Source organism: Parasteatoda tepidariorum, chromosome 6, assembly GCF_982258835.1.
Source record: "Parasteatoda tepidariorum strain Cologne lab strain chromosome 6, Ptep-v5.0, whole genome shotgun sequence".
Lineage (NCBI taxonomy): Eukaryota > Metazoa > Arthropoda > Arachnida > Araneae > Theridiidae > Parasteatoda > Parasteatoda tepidariorum.
In genome coordinates, this window is record NC_141760.1 from 62,279,270 (window position 1) to 62,300,267 (window position 20,998).

At 26.1% G+C, this 20,998-nt stretch overlaps 1 protein-coding gene across 2 annotated transcripts in view; it reads left to right on the top strand.

Annotated features, from left to right (window-relative positions):
• Nucleotides 1-20,998, top strand: part of LOC107439444 (cell adhesion molecule Dscam1) — a 201,388-nt gene that overhangs the window by 157,099 nt on the left and 23,291 nt on the right. Inside the window, exons 21-25 of one of the 2 annotated variants that reach the window (XM_043043124.3) lie at nucleotides 1,718-1,909; nucleotides 3,225-3,515; nucleotides 5,720-5,896; nucleotides 9,402-9,551; nucleotides 16,765-16,947. In XM_043043124.3, coding sequence (XP_042899058.2) covers nucleotides 1,718-1,909; nucleotides 3,225-3,515; nucleotides 5,720-5,896; nucleotides 9,402-9,551; nucleotides 16,765-16,817 — 863 coding nt within the window. In that variant the 3' untranslated portion in view covers nucleotides 16,818-16,947. Of the gene's footprint in view, nucleotides 1-1,717; nucleotides 1,910-3,224; nucleotides 3,516-5,719; nucleotides 5,897-9,401; nucleotides 9,552-16,764; nucleotides 16,948-20,998 lie in introns of those variants that run through there. The other variant, XM_087165949.1, reaches the window with a different exon arrangement.

Sequence of the window (20,998 nt, forward strand, 5' to 3'; positions counted from 1 at the left end):
ATAATTACTGCAAATAATTTATTGTAATCAGAATAAAAAGGCATAAAATATTTTGAAACCGGTTAAAATGTTCCGTTTGCGGTTTTTACTTATAAGTAGTAAACAAATGATGGAAAAAAAGCATATTTTTTTAATTTTTTCTACTGAAGTTGGTGAAAACTTTTGAAATTAACACGCTTAGTGTTTATGCTTTTTTGACAGTTGGCATAACTTAATTAAATTAAATACACATCAATAATTTAACTTTTTATGCTTTGTTATTTAAAAAAAGAATTGTATCAATTTTTTGTAATTTTCACTGTGTTCTTTACTGTGTGTGTTACTTCGCTTGTTTTCCTAGAGAAGATTTACCTAGAATTAGCCACGTGGAGGTGGCTACACGTCAATTTTCACCCGCAATTTACCCAAACAACTATCTAGTTTTTTTTCCGTGTGATATTTATAACTATTTGCAAAGATTTTCTATAGAAGAGGAGGTTTCTTTAATGCTTGCACAAAAAAATTTATTTTTCTCTTTCCTGTTGAATTCATTCAATTATAAGGTATTCATTCACAGAGTAAAACAAACTCCATTCAATTACGAAGCACCAGTGTTCCTAAGTTTAAGTGTTTACAGTCCAGTCACATTGGTCTGAAAGCGTTGACCACCACAAGTTTTCGGTGTAAGCTTGAAATTACCAAAAGGATCACAGAAAGCAAGTGGCAAGCACACTACAGTCAAGCGTATATAAAGGGTTTTGAAGGAATCGGAAAAATTTTAATCGTTGGCGTAATACAAAAATGGAGGGATTTATGTAGACTTTTCCGAAAGGAAGTAAGGGTGGAAGATTTTCCGAAGCGTAACGTTGTAAACTTGTCACGTGCTTCTTTGGTAAAAGTATATCGTGTATTACGAAATTGCTTAGTTCAAAACCAGTGACGGGGCAAATGTGGTGCACCGTGGGCATAGATGAATTAGTTGAATGACCGCTGCGAAATAAAGCATTTGACCACTCAGGTGAGTCAAGGGGCTACCAACAGTATCTCCTCAATGAGGGTTCAACGAACGTTGCTTTGTGTGGGCCTCAACAGCAGACGCCTAGTTAATGGACTTATGTCGACGAAGGCTAGAAATTGCACCCTTCATCAGCCGAAATCAGCCGAAAGTATCTAAGTTGAAGGAAGGAGCCCTTATGTTACGGGGTATGTTTACGTCCATTCTCTGGGAGCACTCCCCATTGTAGGAGGCACGATGAATCAACACACGTAGGCATCTGCCTTATAGAACCATATCCCCTACACGTTGTTGTTTATTTTTCTGCAGGATGATGGCATCCACATTGGCATTTTGCAGACATTTTGCAGAGTCATACATATCCCAGTGTACGTGTTTGCTTCAAAAAAAGTCATCATACTTCTCAGACTTAAACACGGTAGAAAATCTTGGGGACCACTTCGATCGGTATGTTCACGCCATAGATCATCAACCACGTGATCTAGCGCAGCAGGCCAAGACACTGGTCTCAGCATGACTGAACATTCTAGTGAACACCTTCAAGACACTAATTAACTTTCTTCCTAAACATCTCGCAGAGGTTGTTATTCTAGTTTTTGTAACATTTGTGTATCTTTGACTGTGTAGCTTCTAGCGTATAAATTAAAACTTGATCTGAGTTAGTTATAATTAGGAACAATTGTTGTTCAGCATAATCTCACAATGTTTTCGTTATTATTTTAGAGTACATACTGCACTATAAAACAGAAGGAGGAGGAGATAAATGGAAAGAACAGAAACTGAGCACAGGTGGAAACCAATACACTTTAGAAGATCTCCGATGTGGCACAGGTTATAGGCTTTACATGACAGCAACTAATAGTCTCGGTAAAGGAGAGCCAGGTGATGTAATAACGGCAAGAACTAAAGGAGCAGGTACGTGTTTATGAGGATTTAGATGAAAAACTTCAGTTTTGACCAAATTATTATAGAGTATACAGAATACTATTTTTTAATTATCTGGAAAAATTAACCAATATCAGACCAAACCATAACAATTTCGAATGGACAGCAAACTGAAGTATGTTAAGAATTTAAAAAAAAAATTAAAGGTTTATCTATAGTTCGTTCACTAGGAGTTGGAACTTGACTCCGCCTTCATCACGTGCTATCCGACGATACTATTTCGCTATTTTTGGGAGAAGGATGTGAACAATCGTGAACACGGTTGCTATTTGGCTATCGTGTGACAGAAATGTTTATTTCGCACTAAGTATGTGCATTTTTAACATTAAATATTTCATAAATTTGGGAATAATAAGTGCCATTTTTATGATATTTCTCTCTTTTGAATGAATAGTTTGCTCTTTTTGAGACATTTTGCTGGAAAAACAGCAGTTTTTAAATTTTTAATATATTTAATTGAGCTACGAAACACATAACGGCAGATGATAAAGCGAAGTAAGTGAATTTAAAAGAATTCACCATGTGTTTAGCTCGCAATAAGGGTTCTCTCAGTTTCAAGCACGGAGATGTACCCCTCTTAAACCCACGCTAAAATGATTTCCAAGTCCAATGAGGTGGAACTAAATACCAACTCCTGGGGAACGAACTATAGTTTAGATTGCCAGAAGTTTAATATTTAAAATAAAATTTCGATTATTATTAAATTCGATTAGATTTCAATGCACAATTCTTTCAGGATAATAATGTTTGAAAGATAATGGCCATAATAAGAAAAATTCGAATTTTTTAAATGTTTATTTTCAACATCATTTCTACCTAAATCTTTCTAGTTTTCTGCTTTGCGTAAAATATTATGCCGATTAAGTAGATGCAAAATGTTCATAAAAAATATATAAATATTTCTATTTACTCATCTTTCCAATTTACTGATCTAGAACTGATATATACTCATACCAGAACCAAACTTTATTACCCTGAAATTCATTGCTTCTTTTTTTGAACTATTGTACTACAATCAACTTTCAAAATTTATCTGCAAAGTTGAAATACAATCAATATAAATTAGGAGATATTTAAAGAAAAAGCATAAAAATCAACATAAAAACGAATTTTGCAATATTTTCTTTAAATTTTATGTCTTTCAGATTTTTTATTATTTTGATAACTTTTATTGAATATTTAATATCTCTGTTAAAAACTTATAATAACAATTATTACATTTTATAAATTACTTTTTTTTAAATAAAGACAGTTGTTAAACATGTATATTATTTCATTTTTTCAGCTCCTGTATCACCTCAAAAAGACAATTTTATACGCGTCAACTCTACATTTGTGACTCTTCACTTTGGAGCATGGTCAAGTGGTGGTTGTCCTATTCTCTATTATTCTATTCATCTACGTGTTCAGGGTCAGTGGAAGTTAGTAGAAGATAAAGTTGATGCCGCACAACCAAACTTAGATGTTAGAGGTTTAACACCATCCAGAGAGTACACGATACGTGTATCAGCACACAGTGATGCTGGTACCACTGAAGCTGAATACAGATTTATGACGTTGAATATTACGACACCAGGTAACCGACCTAACAATTCAAAACATCCATTAATTTTGACAAGTTGTGTTTTTTAATTACAGTCAATTTAATGAGGTGTTAGGTATCAAATTAGTGAGATGATTTGAGAAAAGGGAACAATAAAAGTATTTTATTTTTTGGGCATTCGCAGTAGGGTGAATAATTTTGAACCTTCAGAAATAACTGACTCCCTTTAATTTTTTTGAAGTTTTGGCTGTCAAAAAATATATAATACTTCTGAATGGATTCTTCCTTCAAACTCAGATGATAGCTTTTCGTTTATTTTTGTTTATAAATGTCAAATTGAAAATGTAAAATTATTTAAATTACAATGAAGTTTTGCCTCTGCTTGCTCCGATCACCAACTCATGTAATTACGTTTTAGTCAGCATTTTTTTTCGTAAACGTTAATATTTTTGACAAAAACACAGATAATTTTGTTTCAATTCGAATATTGTTTGTTTTATTTCATCCTACTTCCTGTGCCTTTTCTACATAGTTCTTCCTGTGCCTTTCTTTGTATTTGCAAGTTTCTAAGTCTCATAGATTTTGCAAAGCAAAAAAAAAGTTAAATTGAAATATGAAACAGTGATGTCTAAGTTGGTCCATACGATTTTTCAATATGAAGATCTCTTTAAGCCCAAACAAAATCGAATGAGTACATGAGTCTTAAAGTACAGAGAAAAGCATATTTTCTGTAATTATTTTTTTCTATAGCGAAAGAAATATTTTATGAAAAAAATCAAACATATGAAAAAAACATTGTAGAGTTGTTTTCAAACTTTTTGTCAAAGTAATATAATAATTGTAATATATTATATTTTTATATTTGTAGACATAAAGAGTTAGAGTATTTGTATAGAATAAAGAGTCACATATATATATATATATATATATATATATATATATATATATATATATATATATATATATATATATATATATATATATATATATATATATATATATATATATATATATATATATATATATATATATATATATATATATATATATATATATATATATATATATATATATATATATATACATATAGGATTTCAGAAATCGTATCTACCGACTTTAGAGAAAAGTAATTGGGGAAAATCACATTTTTATATCCTTGGAAAGTGTTTTCGAAAGCTCGATCTTTTAAAGTTTCATTAGGTTTGACTACTGATTTAATTAGAAATAACGCTGCAATAAAATAAAATAAAAATTTTTTTTTTTATTTTATATGTTTTTTTAATGTTATATATTTTAGTTTTAATTATATTTGAAATACGGAATGAAATTTTGAAACAAATAACGCCCATTAATGCAATAATATTTCTTATCAATATTATCATTGTGTAAACACGGATAGTTTTGCTCGGTTACATTTTTTTTTAATTATTAGGTCTACCGGAAAGTTCTGTCTGCGAAAGTGCACATCTCATTTTGCAGTGTAACAATAGGCTCTCTTACAACAAAAAAAAAAGTGTTAGGGTATTTGCCCCTTAACTCAATGATAATGCTCTAAATTAATGAGACAGCATATAAGGTGTTAAAAAGCATGTTCATACATATTCAAATTTGCAATGAAAGTATCTGTCTGAACTAAGGGGTGCATCTAATATACATTTTCAGGTTCAAATGTCCAACCACTAAAACGTTAATAAGTGTAAAAGTATAATAATAATAAAAACTATACTAACTGTAACTATAATAGTAATAAAAATAATTAAATGTACTATAATAATAAAACTGAAATTTTAATTATAAAATTAAAACATTAATAATTTAAAAAATAAGACACTTATTACTAGTGGACTTCACCTCCTCATAGTCCCACTCATCATCATCCGTAATTTTCTTTCAGTCATCATTCTTTTTTTTTTAAAGTCAATATTTTTCAGAAAATAAATTGTTTATAAAATTCATATAAATATATTAATCACGACAAAAGGAATAATTAATTAAAAATAATCTGTGGTACCAAATAAAGTTTAAATTTACAAATACAGAACGCATGACACATTATTTAAAAAAAAAACAATGAAGAGTAATTTTACTGGTTAAGTATTACCTAATGTCATTATACAAACTCAAATTCGAAAGTTTTAATTTTTCCTAAATTCTTTAATGTATGATGCATAATGTTTTCTGATTACTTCGCTGCGTAACATGATTTTGCTATACTGAGCTTTTTACATTTTTTTCAGATCCTGTCTTCAAGGGTTATCCGCCATTATACTCTCAAGACAGTTTACCAATGCCATTTTATAAAAACTTAACTGTTTTGTTGCCTGTTGTTATATCTGTTGTTGTACTCCTAATTGTTGTTATAACTGTTATTGTGTGCCTGAGGAAACAAGTGGATACAGGAAGCATAAGCGAAGGTAACATCATTTTGTAAATTTCATCTTTTTATAAATTTCAGTATATATTTACATAACTAAACGGAAATTTCGTTTACATTCTAAGTATATATATATATATATATGTAGTTGAAATGGTGATATTTGCACTTTAATTTTTGTAAATTCAAAATTAAAAAAAACTAGGATACAAATATCTACTTACATTTGCTGTAAAATGCATTAGTTTTGCTTTATTTACCATATCTAAAAACTATAATTAATAAAGCTTTTGTAATTTTCAATTAAGTTTTAAAAAGAAGATTAATACAAAACATAAAAATTTCCAATAAATTCCGAACATATTTTATCTGAGTTCTACTTAGATAGATTTTCATTCCATTATTCGTAAAATCTGTTTCCGTCTTATTACTATTTACTCTTGCTTATTTCGTACTGTTATATGATAAATTCTACTCTAATACGAGAAAAAAAAATTATAACTAACTCATTTTCCTATTTTTTCTTCAATTAGTTAAAAAAAGATCCTTGTTGAATGTCATAATGTCTTGTTCAGTGAAATAAATTTAAGAACAAGGAATGTAGTTAAAAATTAAAATATTTAAAATAAATCCTAATTAACTTCCCTAAATGTACTTTTGTCTTTATTAATGTTCGACATCTTTGAACAATTTACTTCTGAACATTATATAGAATTAAAATAAAACAAATAACCAAACGATTAAAGTGAACTTCATAAATTCAATTGAAAATAATAAGCTAAGGCGACAAACTCATCAATTTAACAGTAGTTAAGCTTTCTGCTGTTGTCGAAACCTTTACAGTGACCGTTGCCATCTTGCCGCACAATGAAAAAAAAAGATGTTGCATATTTATATATACTCACATTAGAGTGAAAATCTTTTAATTGTGTATTGTTCTGTGATGTGTGTTCTAAAAATAACGTTCTTAGAAATCGTTGTTGCCCCAATATCTACATATTTCCTCTGCATTTTTTTTATGTTTGAGTTCCGATAATACTGCAGAACTGTTTTCATTTAAATATTTTAATTGTAAAAGTTAGAATTTCAAATGCAGACGACTAGGCTTTGATATTTAATATTGTTTGCTTGATAATTAATTAGTATGTTATTAAGAAAAAGCTCTGATATTAAACTCAGAAGACCGATGTCTACAACTAATCGAGATGATAATATTAATTACTTGCATAAAAGAACTAGATATGAATAAAATTACCTTATTTGTATCGAGATTTAAATGGAAATGACAAAATTAATACCTTACCGAGTAAAGCACTGATGTTAAATTCGGAATAATCTAACCATGATCTAACTATTCTAGTAGCTTAAATTGTTTATTTATAATACAAAATTTGTTTTCAATAAAATTTGCTTATCTACGCTGAAATTACAAAAAATGAAAAATCGTCATCTGAGTAGATTACAGATTTTACATTTGGAAAACACCTCACAAAGTCGAGTCACTAAAATTAATTCCTTGTATAATATTTCATGTAAAGAATTTTTTTTAAAGAGTACAAGTTTATTTGATTTAAAGAAGAAAAACAGAATGATTTTTCAAATGTAGTGTACAAATAATAGTATTTAATGCTTATTAAAGGTATACTCTTTTGCATTTCGATATGCTTGATAAGTTTTATGCTATTATATTAAGTAAATTTTGTTTATAGCTGAGCTTTGGCTCATTCTTTCTCATTGGGTTCTTGCAAAAAGTTTAGGACACCTATGAGATGGCGACATCTACTGGCACTAAGTGACACCAAGTAAAATCCACAAATCCATGTCACCATTCAAAATTTTGTGCATAACAATTCATAATCAAAATAACTTTATTTCACACGAATTAATCAAATTATTAAAGTCAAAACATAGAGAAGAATCTAATATCATTGTAATTCCATGAAGTTATAAAATTAAATTTTCTACAGAACATAACTATCCGTTTCAATTTATTTTATGATGAAAACGTTACTTAAAAACAAATAATAAAAACTAATATAATTTATTTTAATTTATGCTTGTTTATGATGAGAAATTATTTAATAATATGTATTAATTGAAGTCTCAAAGTCTTAATGATATATATATATATATATATATATATATATATATATATATATATATATATATATATATATATATATATATATATATATATATATATATATATATATATATATATATATATATATATATATATATATATATATATATATTTAATTAAAAAAATTCTAATAGTTAAGATAACTTATACTAAAGTAACTATGTTAATTATACTTGTACTGAAATATGAATTCCGGAAAGTGAAGTTTTAATGTCTTTTTATTTACTCAAAAATTTGTCAACAATTGATTTTATAAATTAAAGAAATTTCAATGATGAATAATTGTTTATCCTAGATCTAAATAATTGCACAGAAGTGCAAATTCAATAAATATTTCTTAGAAGTTATAAATAAATATATATTTTTTTATTTATTTATATTAAAAAATTTATCAACACTTGATTTTATAAATTTCATTGATGAATAATGGTTTATATTAGAACTATGTAACTGCAAATAAGTAAAAAATCGAAAAATTATTGCTTGTAATTGAGATTTTATTTTTAACGCAGAAAAAGACTACGGTATTTTATGCTATATTTCATAAATATAAATTATTCAAATACTGTTTGCTTATTTTGTCCCAAGCTAATACAACTAATGAAAAGAAGTATGAGAAACATATAAAGTAAAAAATTCTGCTCTTAATGGTTAACACTGCTTCAATCGGAAGATAATATTTACACAAAGTTTTAAAATCAATTTATTTTACAAATTTTAAATTTTTCTTCGAATTTTAAATTATTATAATTAATTTAATTAAGCTTTCCTGATTATAGTTGAATCTTAAATATGTTGTCCACTATTAATAATTTTAATAATTAAGTAAGTATGAGTTTAATTTTATTCATTGGATTAAATTAATTCGAATGAAATTTGTCACATTTAAAACCTAATTCAAAAATGTGGTTAAATATGATGTTAGTATGAGTTTAAAAACATTAACTGCAATCCATAAAAACTTCAAAGATCTGTTGAAAATAGGATTAAGACACGACGGAATTAGTTTAAAAATAAAAATATCTATAAATAAAATAAATATTTATAAATAAAATAAATATTTATAAATAAAATAAATATTTATAAATAAAATAAATATTTATAAATAAAATAAATATTTATAAGTAAAATAAATATTTATAAATAATATAAATATTTATAAATAAAATAAATATTTATAAATAAAATAATTATTGATATAATAAAAATATTTATATAATATTTATGTAATAAATATTATATAATATTCATATAATAACTTTAATGTCCTAAAAATATATTAATTACTTAATAATTTATTAGAAAAGATTTAGAGTTCAAAAATTAATTCTCTTTTGTGAGTTAATATCTAGCAACTATCTACCGGGGAAATTACAATAAGAACATTTTCTTTTATTGTTAGATAGCAGAAAAGTTAGAAACAGCGAACACATGGTTCTAAGCGAATTTCCGCAGAAAAGTTTAAAAGATCACGATGCATACGGTGGAAAGTCTTCGTATTATTCGTCACCAGCAAGAAAATCCCTTGCGATGGCTTCCAGTTCACAAAGAGGTAAATGATTGTAATTGTTTATATCGTAATAACACTTTTGATAAATTTCATGACTAATTATTTAATTTTTAAAAAATACAAATTTAAGACATTCAAACCTTAGATCTAAATTTATTTTTCTTAAAATATTTAGAAAATGTAGTTTTCGTCACTTTTTCTTTAATTGTGACCACTACCGACTGCAATTTAATATATTTTATCCAACTCAAATGTGTGCTAATTTATGTATGCTAAATAAAATGTATGCAATGCTCAAAATGAGTACCTTTTAGAAAAGGTTTTGCATTCATCTTTTAATTATAAAAGACTAAGATTCTACAAAATTAAAGAGGTTGAAATTCCAAATTTTGTATATATATATATATATATATATATATATATATATATATATATATATATATATATATATATATATATATATATATATATATATATATATATATATATATATATATATATATATATATATATATATATATATATATATATATATATATATATATATATATATATATATATATATATATATATATATATATATATATATATATATATATATATATATATATATATATATATATATATATATATATATATATATATATATATATATATATATATATATATATATATATATATATATATATATATATATATATATATATATATATATATATATATATATATACATATATATATATACATTATATATACATATATATATATACGCCCGGTGGCTGAGCGGTAGCGCTTCGCGCTGTCGTGCCACAGGTCCTTGGTTCGATCCTTGGGCCGGGCAAGGCCGACTCAGCCTTTCATCCTTTCAGTGGGTCGATAAAATGAGTACCAAGCATGCTTGGGAACTAACACTGGGGGTACCGCGTTCGGCTGACCACCTGACCGGAACATATGCTCCTGCACCCCAGAGCCCAAGGTCAAGAAAACTGAGATGGGCACAGTCGGCCTTGGCCCTCTTAATGGGCTGTCGCGCCACTGAGTTAGTTAGTTAGTATATATATATATATATATATATATATATATATATATATATATATATATATATATATATATATATATATATATATATATATATATATATATACATACATATATATGTATATATATAATATAATAATATAATGTATGTATAAATATAATTGCCTCAGGAGCTCTAAAGAGAGAGTTTCGTAAATATGATTTTATCAGCTAAAAATATCACAAAAAATCCAGAAAAACATATAAATAAATATAATAAAGCAAATAATTTAATAAAATATAAAAATATAATAAAATACATAATTTAATAAAATATAAAAATATAATAAAACAAATAAAATCATGCAAAGCGAGCAAGGAGCAAGATATCATGTACTTAAAAATAACTTACAAAAACAGTTTATAATTATTTTCGTAACTATTGCCGGTTTAAAAGAAATAGGAAATTAAAGCGAAATAGGGGAGATGCATTTTTCAAGCACGTTCATACTGAAGAGAACCGTATTTAATTTGTCCGTTACCATGGATTGGCCCGTAAGCTGGATTTACACAAAGTAATAATATATTATCATGTGTAACTCAAAATGTGCACTTCATAAATGTTCGAATTTTAAGTGCACCATTTAAATCAATGATTTTATGTAAACTATTAATATTAATTTAATAATACTAATCATTTAAGTAAATTTTGTAATATGGTGTTGGTTAGTAATATAAGTTCAAATTATTAATAAAAATTCACCGAACTAATTTTATTATTTGATTGCCAGGGATTTGTACGAATTGCATTTATAGAAGGCAAAAATATTATTCAGTGATCAAATTTTGCAATAGTATGTCGATTTGCTTTCATAAGTAAATAATACTGCAAATTCTTTTAATTTTATTTTTTAAATAAAAATAGTTTAAATAAATGCTTTTTGAAACATTAAAATTTCATTTATGTAAAAAAAAATTGATGTTTTCTTCTTTTTTAAACCAAAGGAATTAAAATTAATAATATCGTAATGATTATGAAGCATTATTAATTTGTCGAGGAATTCAAATATTAATTCCCTTTTTTGGTGCTCCTAACATATTTGTATAAATATATTTTGCTTTAGCTACATTAATGCAATATTTAAAATTGCTATTTTTGTGGATATAATCATCTGAGTAAATTACGAGGGTATATTTTGTTTTCTATTTTCGAATTGTTCTTTTTTTTATTTTTAATAAGCACCTCTCAAATAAATTGCATACTACTAAATACTCTTTCTTTTTTTTTCTATGCTTTTTATCTTGAATTATAGATTCAATATACTTGCAGTTTATGTAACGCAATTAAAACGTAATAAATCTTAAAACTTCTCTGAAATGCTTGAAATGAAATCCTTTCATTATTTATTGTCTCTTTTAAAATACAAACATAATAATAAAAGAGAAAAAAATGAAAAAAGTAAAATTTTAAAATAAATTAAAAAGGTTATTGTTGAATGAGTTAAACTAAAAAAAAATCAATTTCTAAAAGATATAACATCATTTTTACAACCTAACAGTTCTATTCAAAAAAATTTGCTCTTTTTGATATAATAGTAATGTCGCCCAAGCTTACATCTATACAATAATCTAAAGTGAAAAATTTAGAAATATTATCACCGCTGCATAAGTCAACCTCTGATTTCTTATAATTGATTACGAGATCGAAAATTACTAGTATATGAGGTGTATAAGTCGACCAGAGAAGAAATGAATAACAAAAATTTATATTTTATTGTAAAACTGTGGAATTTCGAATTCTGTTGGATGGTTGAAGAAGATTTTTCCATTGATTCTGCTAATGGAGTAAAGTCCCTTGAACAGTGGGATCAGTATGACCACAGTGCTAACGTTGTTGAATCAAAAACAGATAATGTTTTTGAACTCTTAAATTTATAGCTTTATAGAAAATTGTTTTATTTCTTTCTTTTAAATTCCATTGAGTTATACTTCTTCAAATATTATTGGATAAGTTATTTTTACTTCCTTTATTCTTATATTTTGAACGCAATTTAAAGTATTCTTTAGAGTAAAAAAATAATTGAAATTGTGACGAAAATTAGATAGGAGAAACTATATATATTTATAGTAATTAAGTATTGAGCAACATTAGTTTTTATGTATTATTTTAAAACATTTTTGACATATTTAATACGTTTTACGTTTCTAGAAAATATTTAGGAAAAATATACATATTGCATGGATATACAATTAAATAATTTTCTTTAATCATAGTTTAAAATCATCATTCCTACCGGAAGACTTATGAATATTTCATCTATGATTCTTCTTAATGTTATTAGTATAAGGATTGCACTAAAAAGTTATGCTACTTAAATGAACATCTTCTATAATCATTCGTCACGATATATCATGAAGAATTAGGGAATTAGAGAGATTCTAAGCTATGTACTTGAGATCAAAGTAGAGAAGAAAAAAACAGAAAACCGAGAAAGATCGCATTTACTGTAAATAGTTTCTATCTCATTAAGGTTTTAATAAAAACTGTATGGCTAAAACCAAGACCTGTAAGTATTAATGTTTCCTCTTCATCTGTAAGATATGACAAGCTTAATTAATATCTCATTATCTCTCTTGCATAATTTTAATCTTCGTTCCATGGTAAATTAGAATGTAACGACGTATCGCATTATCGCAAGTAAATAAATGAAAAATGACGTTTTGCTAAAATTCGTAATCTTTAAAAGTGTTGAAACGTTTTATTTTTCATGCTTAATAAACTTACTGGAAGCCAATCGAGATAAGCTGGGATGCACTTTTCGAATTTATTTATTTACAATACAATAATGTTACAATAATTAAGACTTTGCAATACGAATATGCAAGACTTCGTATGATGTGTCGAGGCATTTTTATTTAAATAGTATCCTTATTAAATGGTATAAATTTTTATACACCCTTATTCGGAAATGCTTAAGTAGAAATGACGGGAAAAAGTGAAAGCGGATACTAATTTACCATCTTAAATAAAGTGTAAAAGACAATATCTCGTGAAATAATAAATGGAAAAAAAGGAAAAAATCCGTATATTTTTGAAATAAAAAAAACTGCGAAGTATTAAAACTTACCAATATATCTTTAATATAACTAATGTTTCATTGCAAGTTAATTATTTTAACTTTAATGAAATATTTTATTTATTTTTCACAATGGATTAGAACAATGTAAATAAATATCCAATGGTGTTATGAGTTCAAGGGAATAAGTCCTAGAATGTGCAGAGACAACAGAAAAATGTTTGCAAAATAATTAAATTTGTTCTTTGTTTTTTAGTGGATTGAATCAATTTTACCCTAAAGATTGTCATTTATCTATAAATTTTATTGTTTTCAAAATAAGTCTTAACATATTCTTTTAATGATATTATCAGCTATAATATCCAACCTAATGGAGATACCTATCTTTTCCTTTTGTATTTTCTTAAAAACTGAAGATGTTAAACAATACGCCAATGCTTTCAGATAAACTGCACCTATTAAGTTTGAATTTCGTGATATGTAGTTCATCACAGCTCTAAGAACATCCTTTTAGTTTTCTATATTATAAAAAGAGACAATAATCAAATTATTTGCATTATTGCATTTTTTATTCTTCTTTTAATGTGTCCTTTAATTTTGCATAAATAATACTAAATAAAAAACAATTGAATTCCGTAAGAAAATTTAAATAATAATTAATCATCCTACTTCACAGTATAAAAAGTTTAAAAAGTGGACTAAAGTGGACATGGAGTTAAAATGGACATCTTCAGTAAATTGATTAAAATGATGATTTCCCTGTAATTATTACTGAAAAAAATACGGTATATCAGATTATTTGTTCATTTACATGTTCCTTTAAAAGTGGATTTTACGGTAAAAAAATACCGGCACTTAGTGCAAAGCATAATAACTTTATAAATAATGTATTATTATAGGGAAATATTCTACATGAATTTAGAAAAAGCAAATGTTTCTGAAAATATCAATTATAATGCATTTCTTTTATTTCAAACGTCATAGAAAAATGACAAATTCTTGCAAAATAGCAAAGGACATGAAATATAAAAAGAAATACAGAAAGAGAATAAATAAGTCAATGTCAATAATTATAATACATGCATATGTAGCTATAATACTTGCATATTTAGTAATGATATTTGTATATGGATAGAACTTTTGTTACTAACACTACCTGAAAATACATTTGTAGGTGACAATTGTCCTAAATTTTAAAGCTCAAATAAAACATCAAGAACTAATGTAAATTCAAAAACATTTTTCTGTAATTAAAAGATTTTAAGCTAATGTAAATTATAATAAATAGTAGTTACTGTTTAAAACTAATCAAACAAAGCTCTCTTGAGCATCCGAAAGAAACAAGAAATTATAACAATTCGACTAGATTGTTTTGAAGGAATTTCATGGAATTGTTTTCCCCTTTAACAATAGTACAATTGATCTACAGAAATTTCATTTTCACACTTAGTCAAACAATAAGTTCTCTCTTTAGAAAATGGTTTCACCATATCCAGATGGTTTTAATGCTCTCTATTCCCACATAGGGAAGGATTTACCAATACCTGGGTGATGAAATAGACTGCGTTTAGCTTCTTTCGAAAATATTGTTTAAATGTGCGTTGTTTTATCGTAAAACAAATGCTGAAAGTAAATAAATAGTTTTCTAATATTTACCAAGCTTTTGTGTGGGGAACAATATTATGTGTTAAACTATGTTTTTGATTCCTTGTAGAAATGAAAGAAATTTACAAGTTTTAAATATGTTTTTTGTTGATATTTAAATTGAAACGACATAAGGTGTTTCCTATTATTATCTAAATCATAAATTTATTTTGAAAATATACTTCAAATGGTCATAAGTACTTCTTGTTAGCAATAACTTATTATTTGGAAGGGGTTGGTTTTTAAAAAGATTGATTTGAAAAAAAAAATCTTATACTTTTAATTTTAGAATTTTGCATACTTTTGAATTTTGTAAAATTCGAAAGTATAAAATTAAAGAAGATGTGTCTTAAATACGATATTTTCTCCAATTTACAGCATCTTATATACACGTCTTTTTAGCTGAAAAGAAATTAATATAATTTTAAAATTTTTCCTAACACAAAATTTTTCAAATTAGTGCTAATATTACTGCAACGATCACGAATATAGTTAATAAATTATCAAAAATCTTATAAAATTATTAGTCGTACTAAAAAGCGTATGTAATTCCATTTTGAACAAAAATTGGAACAAATTACATTCTGGAAAATGCTCCATGAATTTGAGTTTACTCATTTCATCAATATCAAAAGAAATATGAAAGTGTTTGATGATAAATTAATGTTTACCCTGAAATTTTGCTTAATATTGCCACTTTAATTATTTTCAAAATTTTATAATCCCAAATATACCAAGCTTACCAAATGCCAGAACTTACCAGGTTTTGTTAAAATAAAATTTTCGCATTTTATAATTATTTAGCTCTATAGTTTATTAAAAAATTCACCTTTATAAAAAACAATTTTCATAACAAATTAGCAGTTTTTCTTACCGTTTGCGATTTGACAAAAAATACTTATTTTTCTTCACACTGATTTTGGCTACAGTTTGGTATGCTAACTGCATAAAAGGACAGTTTTTTTTCTTTTTATTTAGCTATTTTTTAAAGTATCGACGTAGCCTTCTGAAATTCGTAAAATTTAAGATAAAATCTAACGTAGTTTTGTTAAAGCTCTATTATTTAAAAGTTAAGGAAAATCTTTTCAAAATTTTACGGTACCAAATATATCAAGCGTACCAAATGCCAGAACTTGTCAGGTTTTGTAAAAATGGAATTTTCGCATTTTTTAATTCTTTAGCTCTATAGCTTATTGAAAAAATAAACTTTATAAAAACTTTTTAAAATTGATTTTTTTGAAAACTTACAGAAAAAAAAAACATCGTACTTATTTTAAATTTACCAAACACACGCAGCGAAAGTCAGTTTCAAAATTTCAGACATCATTCAGAAAATACACCAAAACAATTTGTTGCAAGTGGAATTCAATAGTTGTTCTGCTGTTAGCCATCTTATCATATAAATTATGCTAATAATGATTGCCTATTTTGAATTGATTTCCTCAATACATTTTGATTGTTGGAGATGTCTTTCTGTAGGAACCATCCTATCTGATTCTTTTATTTTTCTCTTGCAGGAGTTCCTGGAGACACATCTCTAACAATCAAAAAGTATTCGGGCTGGTCCTGATCCAATTATAGAAAACTATATCGACGTGTTGTTGTATATTGTTGTTGGAAGCTCTACCCTCTCACCTCATCCTAATGTATTTTCATGAAAGAATGTCCATAATTTGTATAAATAAAATTTTATCTGCAAACTATACTGTTTATATTTACATTTGTTGAAACAGAAAAATATAAAGCACTGGCATTATTTTGAGCACTAAAATAATAAAATTTGAATAATAATAATGAAAGTTTTAAAAGCAAAATGTGCAATTCCTGAGTTCATGTTTTATACGAAAGCATTAAAATCCCTTAACGATAGGTTAATTTTCAAGAAAACGATCATAAAATGCTTATTTTTTATACACGTATATTATACATGTATTTGATTAGTGCTGACATCTAGTTTAAAAAAAACTATCTAGAATTACCTTAAAAATATCCTGGTACTTCCATCTAGTGTGTAAAATGAGAAATAAAATGTTTTCCGGGCAAAAGAAATGAATTAGTTTTATTCTTATTGGCGCGTTACTACTGAATACTCCAGCCCGGGAATATCACAGGAACGAGAAATAGAGGGCAAAACTTCAAACAGTTATTTTCCCGGGAGCGAGAAGGAGACACTTCGCAGTTTTACGTATCATTTCGTAGTCTCCGGTACATGAGATTTGAAAAAACTGCACACGCACAGCTTAAAATCGCTTGTGTCAGCATCTGATATGTGCTCAAGAGTCAATGCGAACCTGAGTGAACAAAAGTAAGAAATTTTGCAAAACCCATAGATTAAAAACGTTATCGTAATTAGGGGTAAGTAATCGCTACGCTTATTTATTTACTGCAATTTTTTTTTACCCGAGTAAGAATATTACAAGCGAATAATTAGTTGGGAGAAATATGCAATTAATTGGGAGACATCTTTCTATTTTAATTTAAAATAACATGCATACAAACAACGAAATATTTATGAATTAAGGAAGAAAACTATCCTTTTTAGGGCCTATTGGATGTTTCATCGAGAGAAATGAAATAATAGATTCTAAAAGTAGTGAATTACCAAAATTTGTTTAATACGTTTTATTTGCCCATGATATTTTAACTGTTACGTTATAAAAAATGAGTTTTCTAAACTACTAAATTTTTTTTAACCCAAGGAAATAAAAACAATACACACAAAAATAATACAGGGAACACTACAGTTAAATCTCGATCAATCGTTTCTCATGGTAGCACTCATTGCGAACGATAGGTACGAAAAAACGACACGAATGCGGATCAACAAAATATACCAAGTAATAACCTCAAAAAAATAATGATAAGAATAAAGAAGTTATTGATTTAAATAATAAAATTTAAATAAATGTAAAAAAAAATAATGTAGAAAAATTGCATTTTTACTGCGATTACATTTATAAGGCACGAGAAAGATGATTAAATATATTTATTTTTAAATACATGTGCCTGGACCATTAAATTAAGCAATACATACGGAAAAACGACGGATGCGGAAATGATAGACCGAGGTTCGACTGTAATGTAAATAATTAAATAAAGTAAATTTTATTAATAAAACTCCACAGAATCAGGAGATTCAGATTGATTTGTACTCCATTAAGAATGACAACTAAATTTAAAAAAGAAACATCTTTGAATTACAACATTAATTACAACATTACAGTAACTGTGCATTTAAGTAAATATGTAATTAATAACGATGTATTCACTTATTTTTAACTGTATTTAAATATGTGTTTTAAATTGTCATCGTTATTGCACGTTGCATAATTATAGCTCAGAAGAATTTTTCAAAGTGTTCTTACGAATATGAGAACTATAAAGTAATTTTTTCACAAGAATATCAATTGATTTCCTGTGTAACGAGCTGGTCAAAATTTAAAGAAAAATTTAAAAAAAGAAAAATTTAAAGAAAAATTTAAAAATTTAAAGAAAATAAGAAGAATAGAGAATAGAAAAATTTAAAGTTCTACATAAGGAATTTACAGTATTTCCTCATGCTCATTTAGCCTTGTTCAGTTTCAAACTTTCTGAAAACGCTAATGATTCGTTGTTATATATTTTGCCTATGATTCTTTACCAATGATAACGTGCTCAAGTGTAATGAAATTGATAGTCAATTATATTTTTAATTAATAAAATCAAAATTTGCTCATGTCAATGGAAAAAGATCGTGTCAGTGTAGAATTTATTTTTATTAAAATAAGTTTTTTTATAACTTTTTGTTTACTGGTGAAAAATAAGAATTAAGGAAATTATATATGTGAATGTTTACTTTTAAACTACAAAATAGTAGTACTAAGCTATTACTTTTCTATATGTTTTTCTTTAAATATCAGAATATATTGTTAATTATCACTATACTGGCTGCACTCGATTGATGTCGAATGTGTTATAGCTTTAAAAACTGAAATAAAATGTCATTTAAAAAGCTCTTAAATTCCATGAATTCGAATTTGAGGTTAAAAAGAGGTAAAGGTGGTTTACCTCATGTAAAAAAAATTAAATTTAAATTTTTCATGCTTTTTTTTATTGTTTCTGCCTTTAAAAATGCTATTTAATTTTAAATTAAACTTTTCAGACTCAATATTTTAGTTATAATTGATAAGTTCAATTTGGAATACATTAATATTAAAGAAGCCTCTTTACAGCATTAAAAAAGAAAACACATAAATCAGTCTTGAACAATTATTAATAACGTTAAAAACAATAAGCTCATAATGTAGAAAAACAAACAAAAATATTATGAGTTATAATTTTTAAATGAATACAACTTTAGATGCAAAATTTTTTCTTGCTCTATATCCTTATACTGATTTTTAGTTTCATTTAATAGTTCCATAGCAATTTTATAGATGGCGACACAGCTCGTAACTTACTGCCCTGTTCTTCATTGTTGCGATTATTTATTTCAAAAAGCCTTTAAAAGAAAATCAACCTCCAGTCGACAAAAAGTCAACCTTCTTCTTGCCACATACATGTACCCTGTACGTACAGAACAATTTCGTGTACCGCTCGATCTTAATTAATCTTTCAACATTTCTTTTTACTAATATAATTTTAAATGTTTTGCATTAGTTTAAACAGCTTATGAATTTTTCAGTAATGCAGTTTTGAAACTTTTATCAATATTTATATTTCAAATAATTCTAAAAAAAAATTAATTTCAAACGCATCAAATAACTGCACCGGTTAACACGAACGTAATGCGATATCTCAAAACACGGGTAGAAAAGTCTATTTTTAATATTATTTAAGGAAAAACATCCGACACAAAAACATTTTTGTTCCAAACGAAATTGTATTAAACGAAATTCGTTCAATATACTAAAAGGTATTTAGTAAAGACGAAAATAAAATGAATTTTTCAAAGCAAAATTATTTTTATTAAATCAGAATGTTAATATTTGGTTTACAAAATATTATCCTCATTCATAGGAAAAGGGAAATAGGTTTTGCATAGAATGACCTGAAAAGGATTGCTCTAACAACTATCAAATTTACATATTTTCATAGAGGCCAAAAGTGTAAACCTAACTAATAGTATTCTGATTGCTTTAATGCAAAACTGCCTTAACTCAGCAAAAGCAGGTAGTCCGACCAATATTTTTTTCTTTTTGAATTTAAAATAAATAAAATTAAAGTGTTTATTAGTAATTTCTTAATAACTATACATACCTGTAAAAATTGGGCTTTCAATAAATATAAAAATGATAATTAAGCGTTTATGAGTTTCTCAAACAGCAAATGATTATTTTTAATAATTGCACCTTACCTATTTATTAGAGAATAACAAAATAAATAAGTATTATTTCTTACTTGGGTGTGACAAAAACAAAATTTAGAAAAAGAAAGAAAAAAAAAACATTTCGCTAGTTACTAAACGAGGAAGGAAATAGGAATTGATAAAAAGTGAAAATATTCGAAAACAGCGACTTCTATTATCGATCATTCAGATTAATAATATCTCATGATATATGTTGGTTAGTTATTTTAAATTTGTTTATTATTTTTCATTCCTAAAAATAATTATAGTAATGTATTTACTATTTTATCTTATTTTAATTTAAATGTTTATTTATTACAATGCGTTATGTTTATTTATTTACATTTTTTAGCCATTTTTTTCTTACGTTTGAAACTGAGATTAGCTATCTGTGATTTTGAACGAATCAAAAGTATCTTTTACAG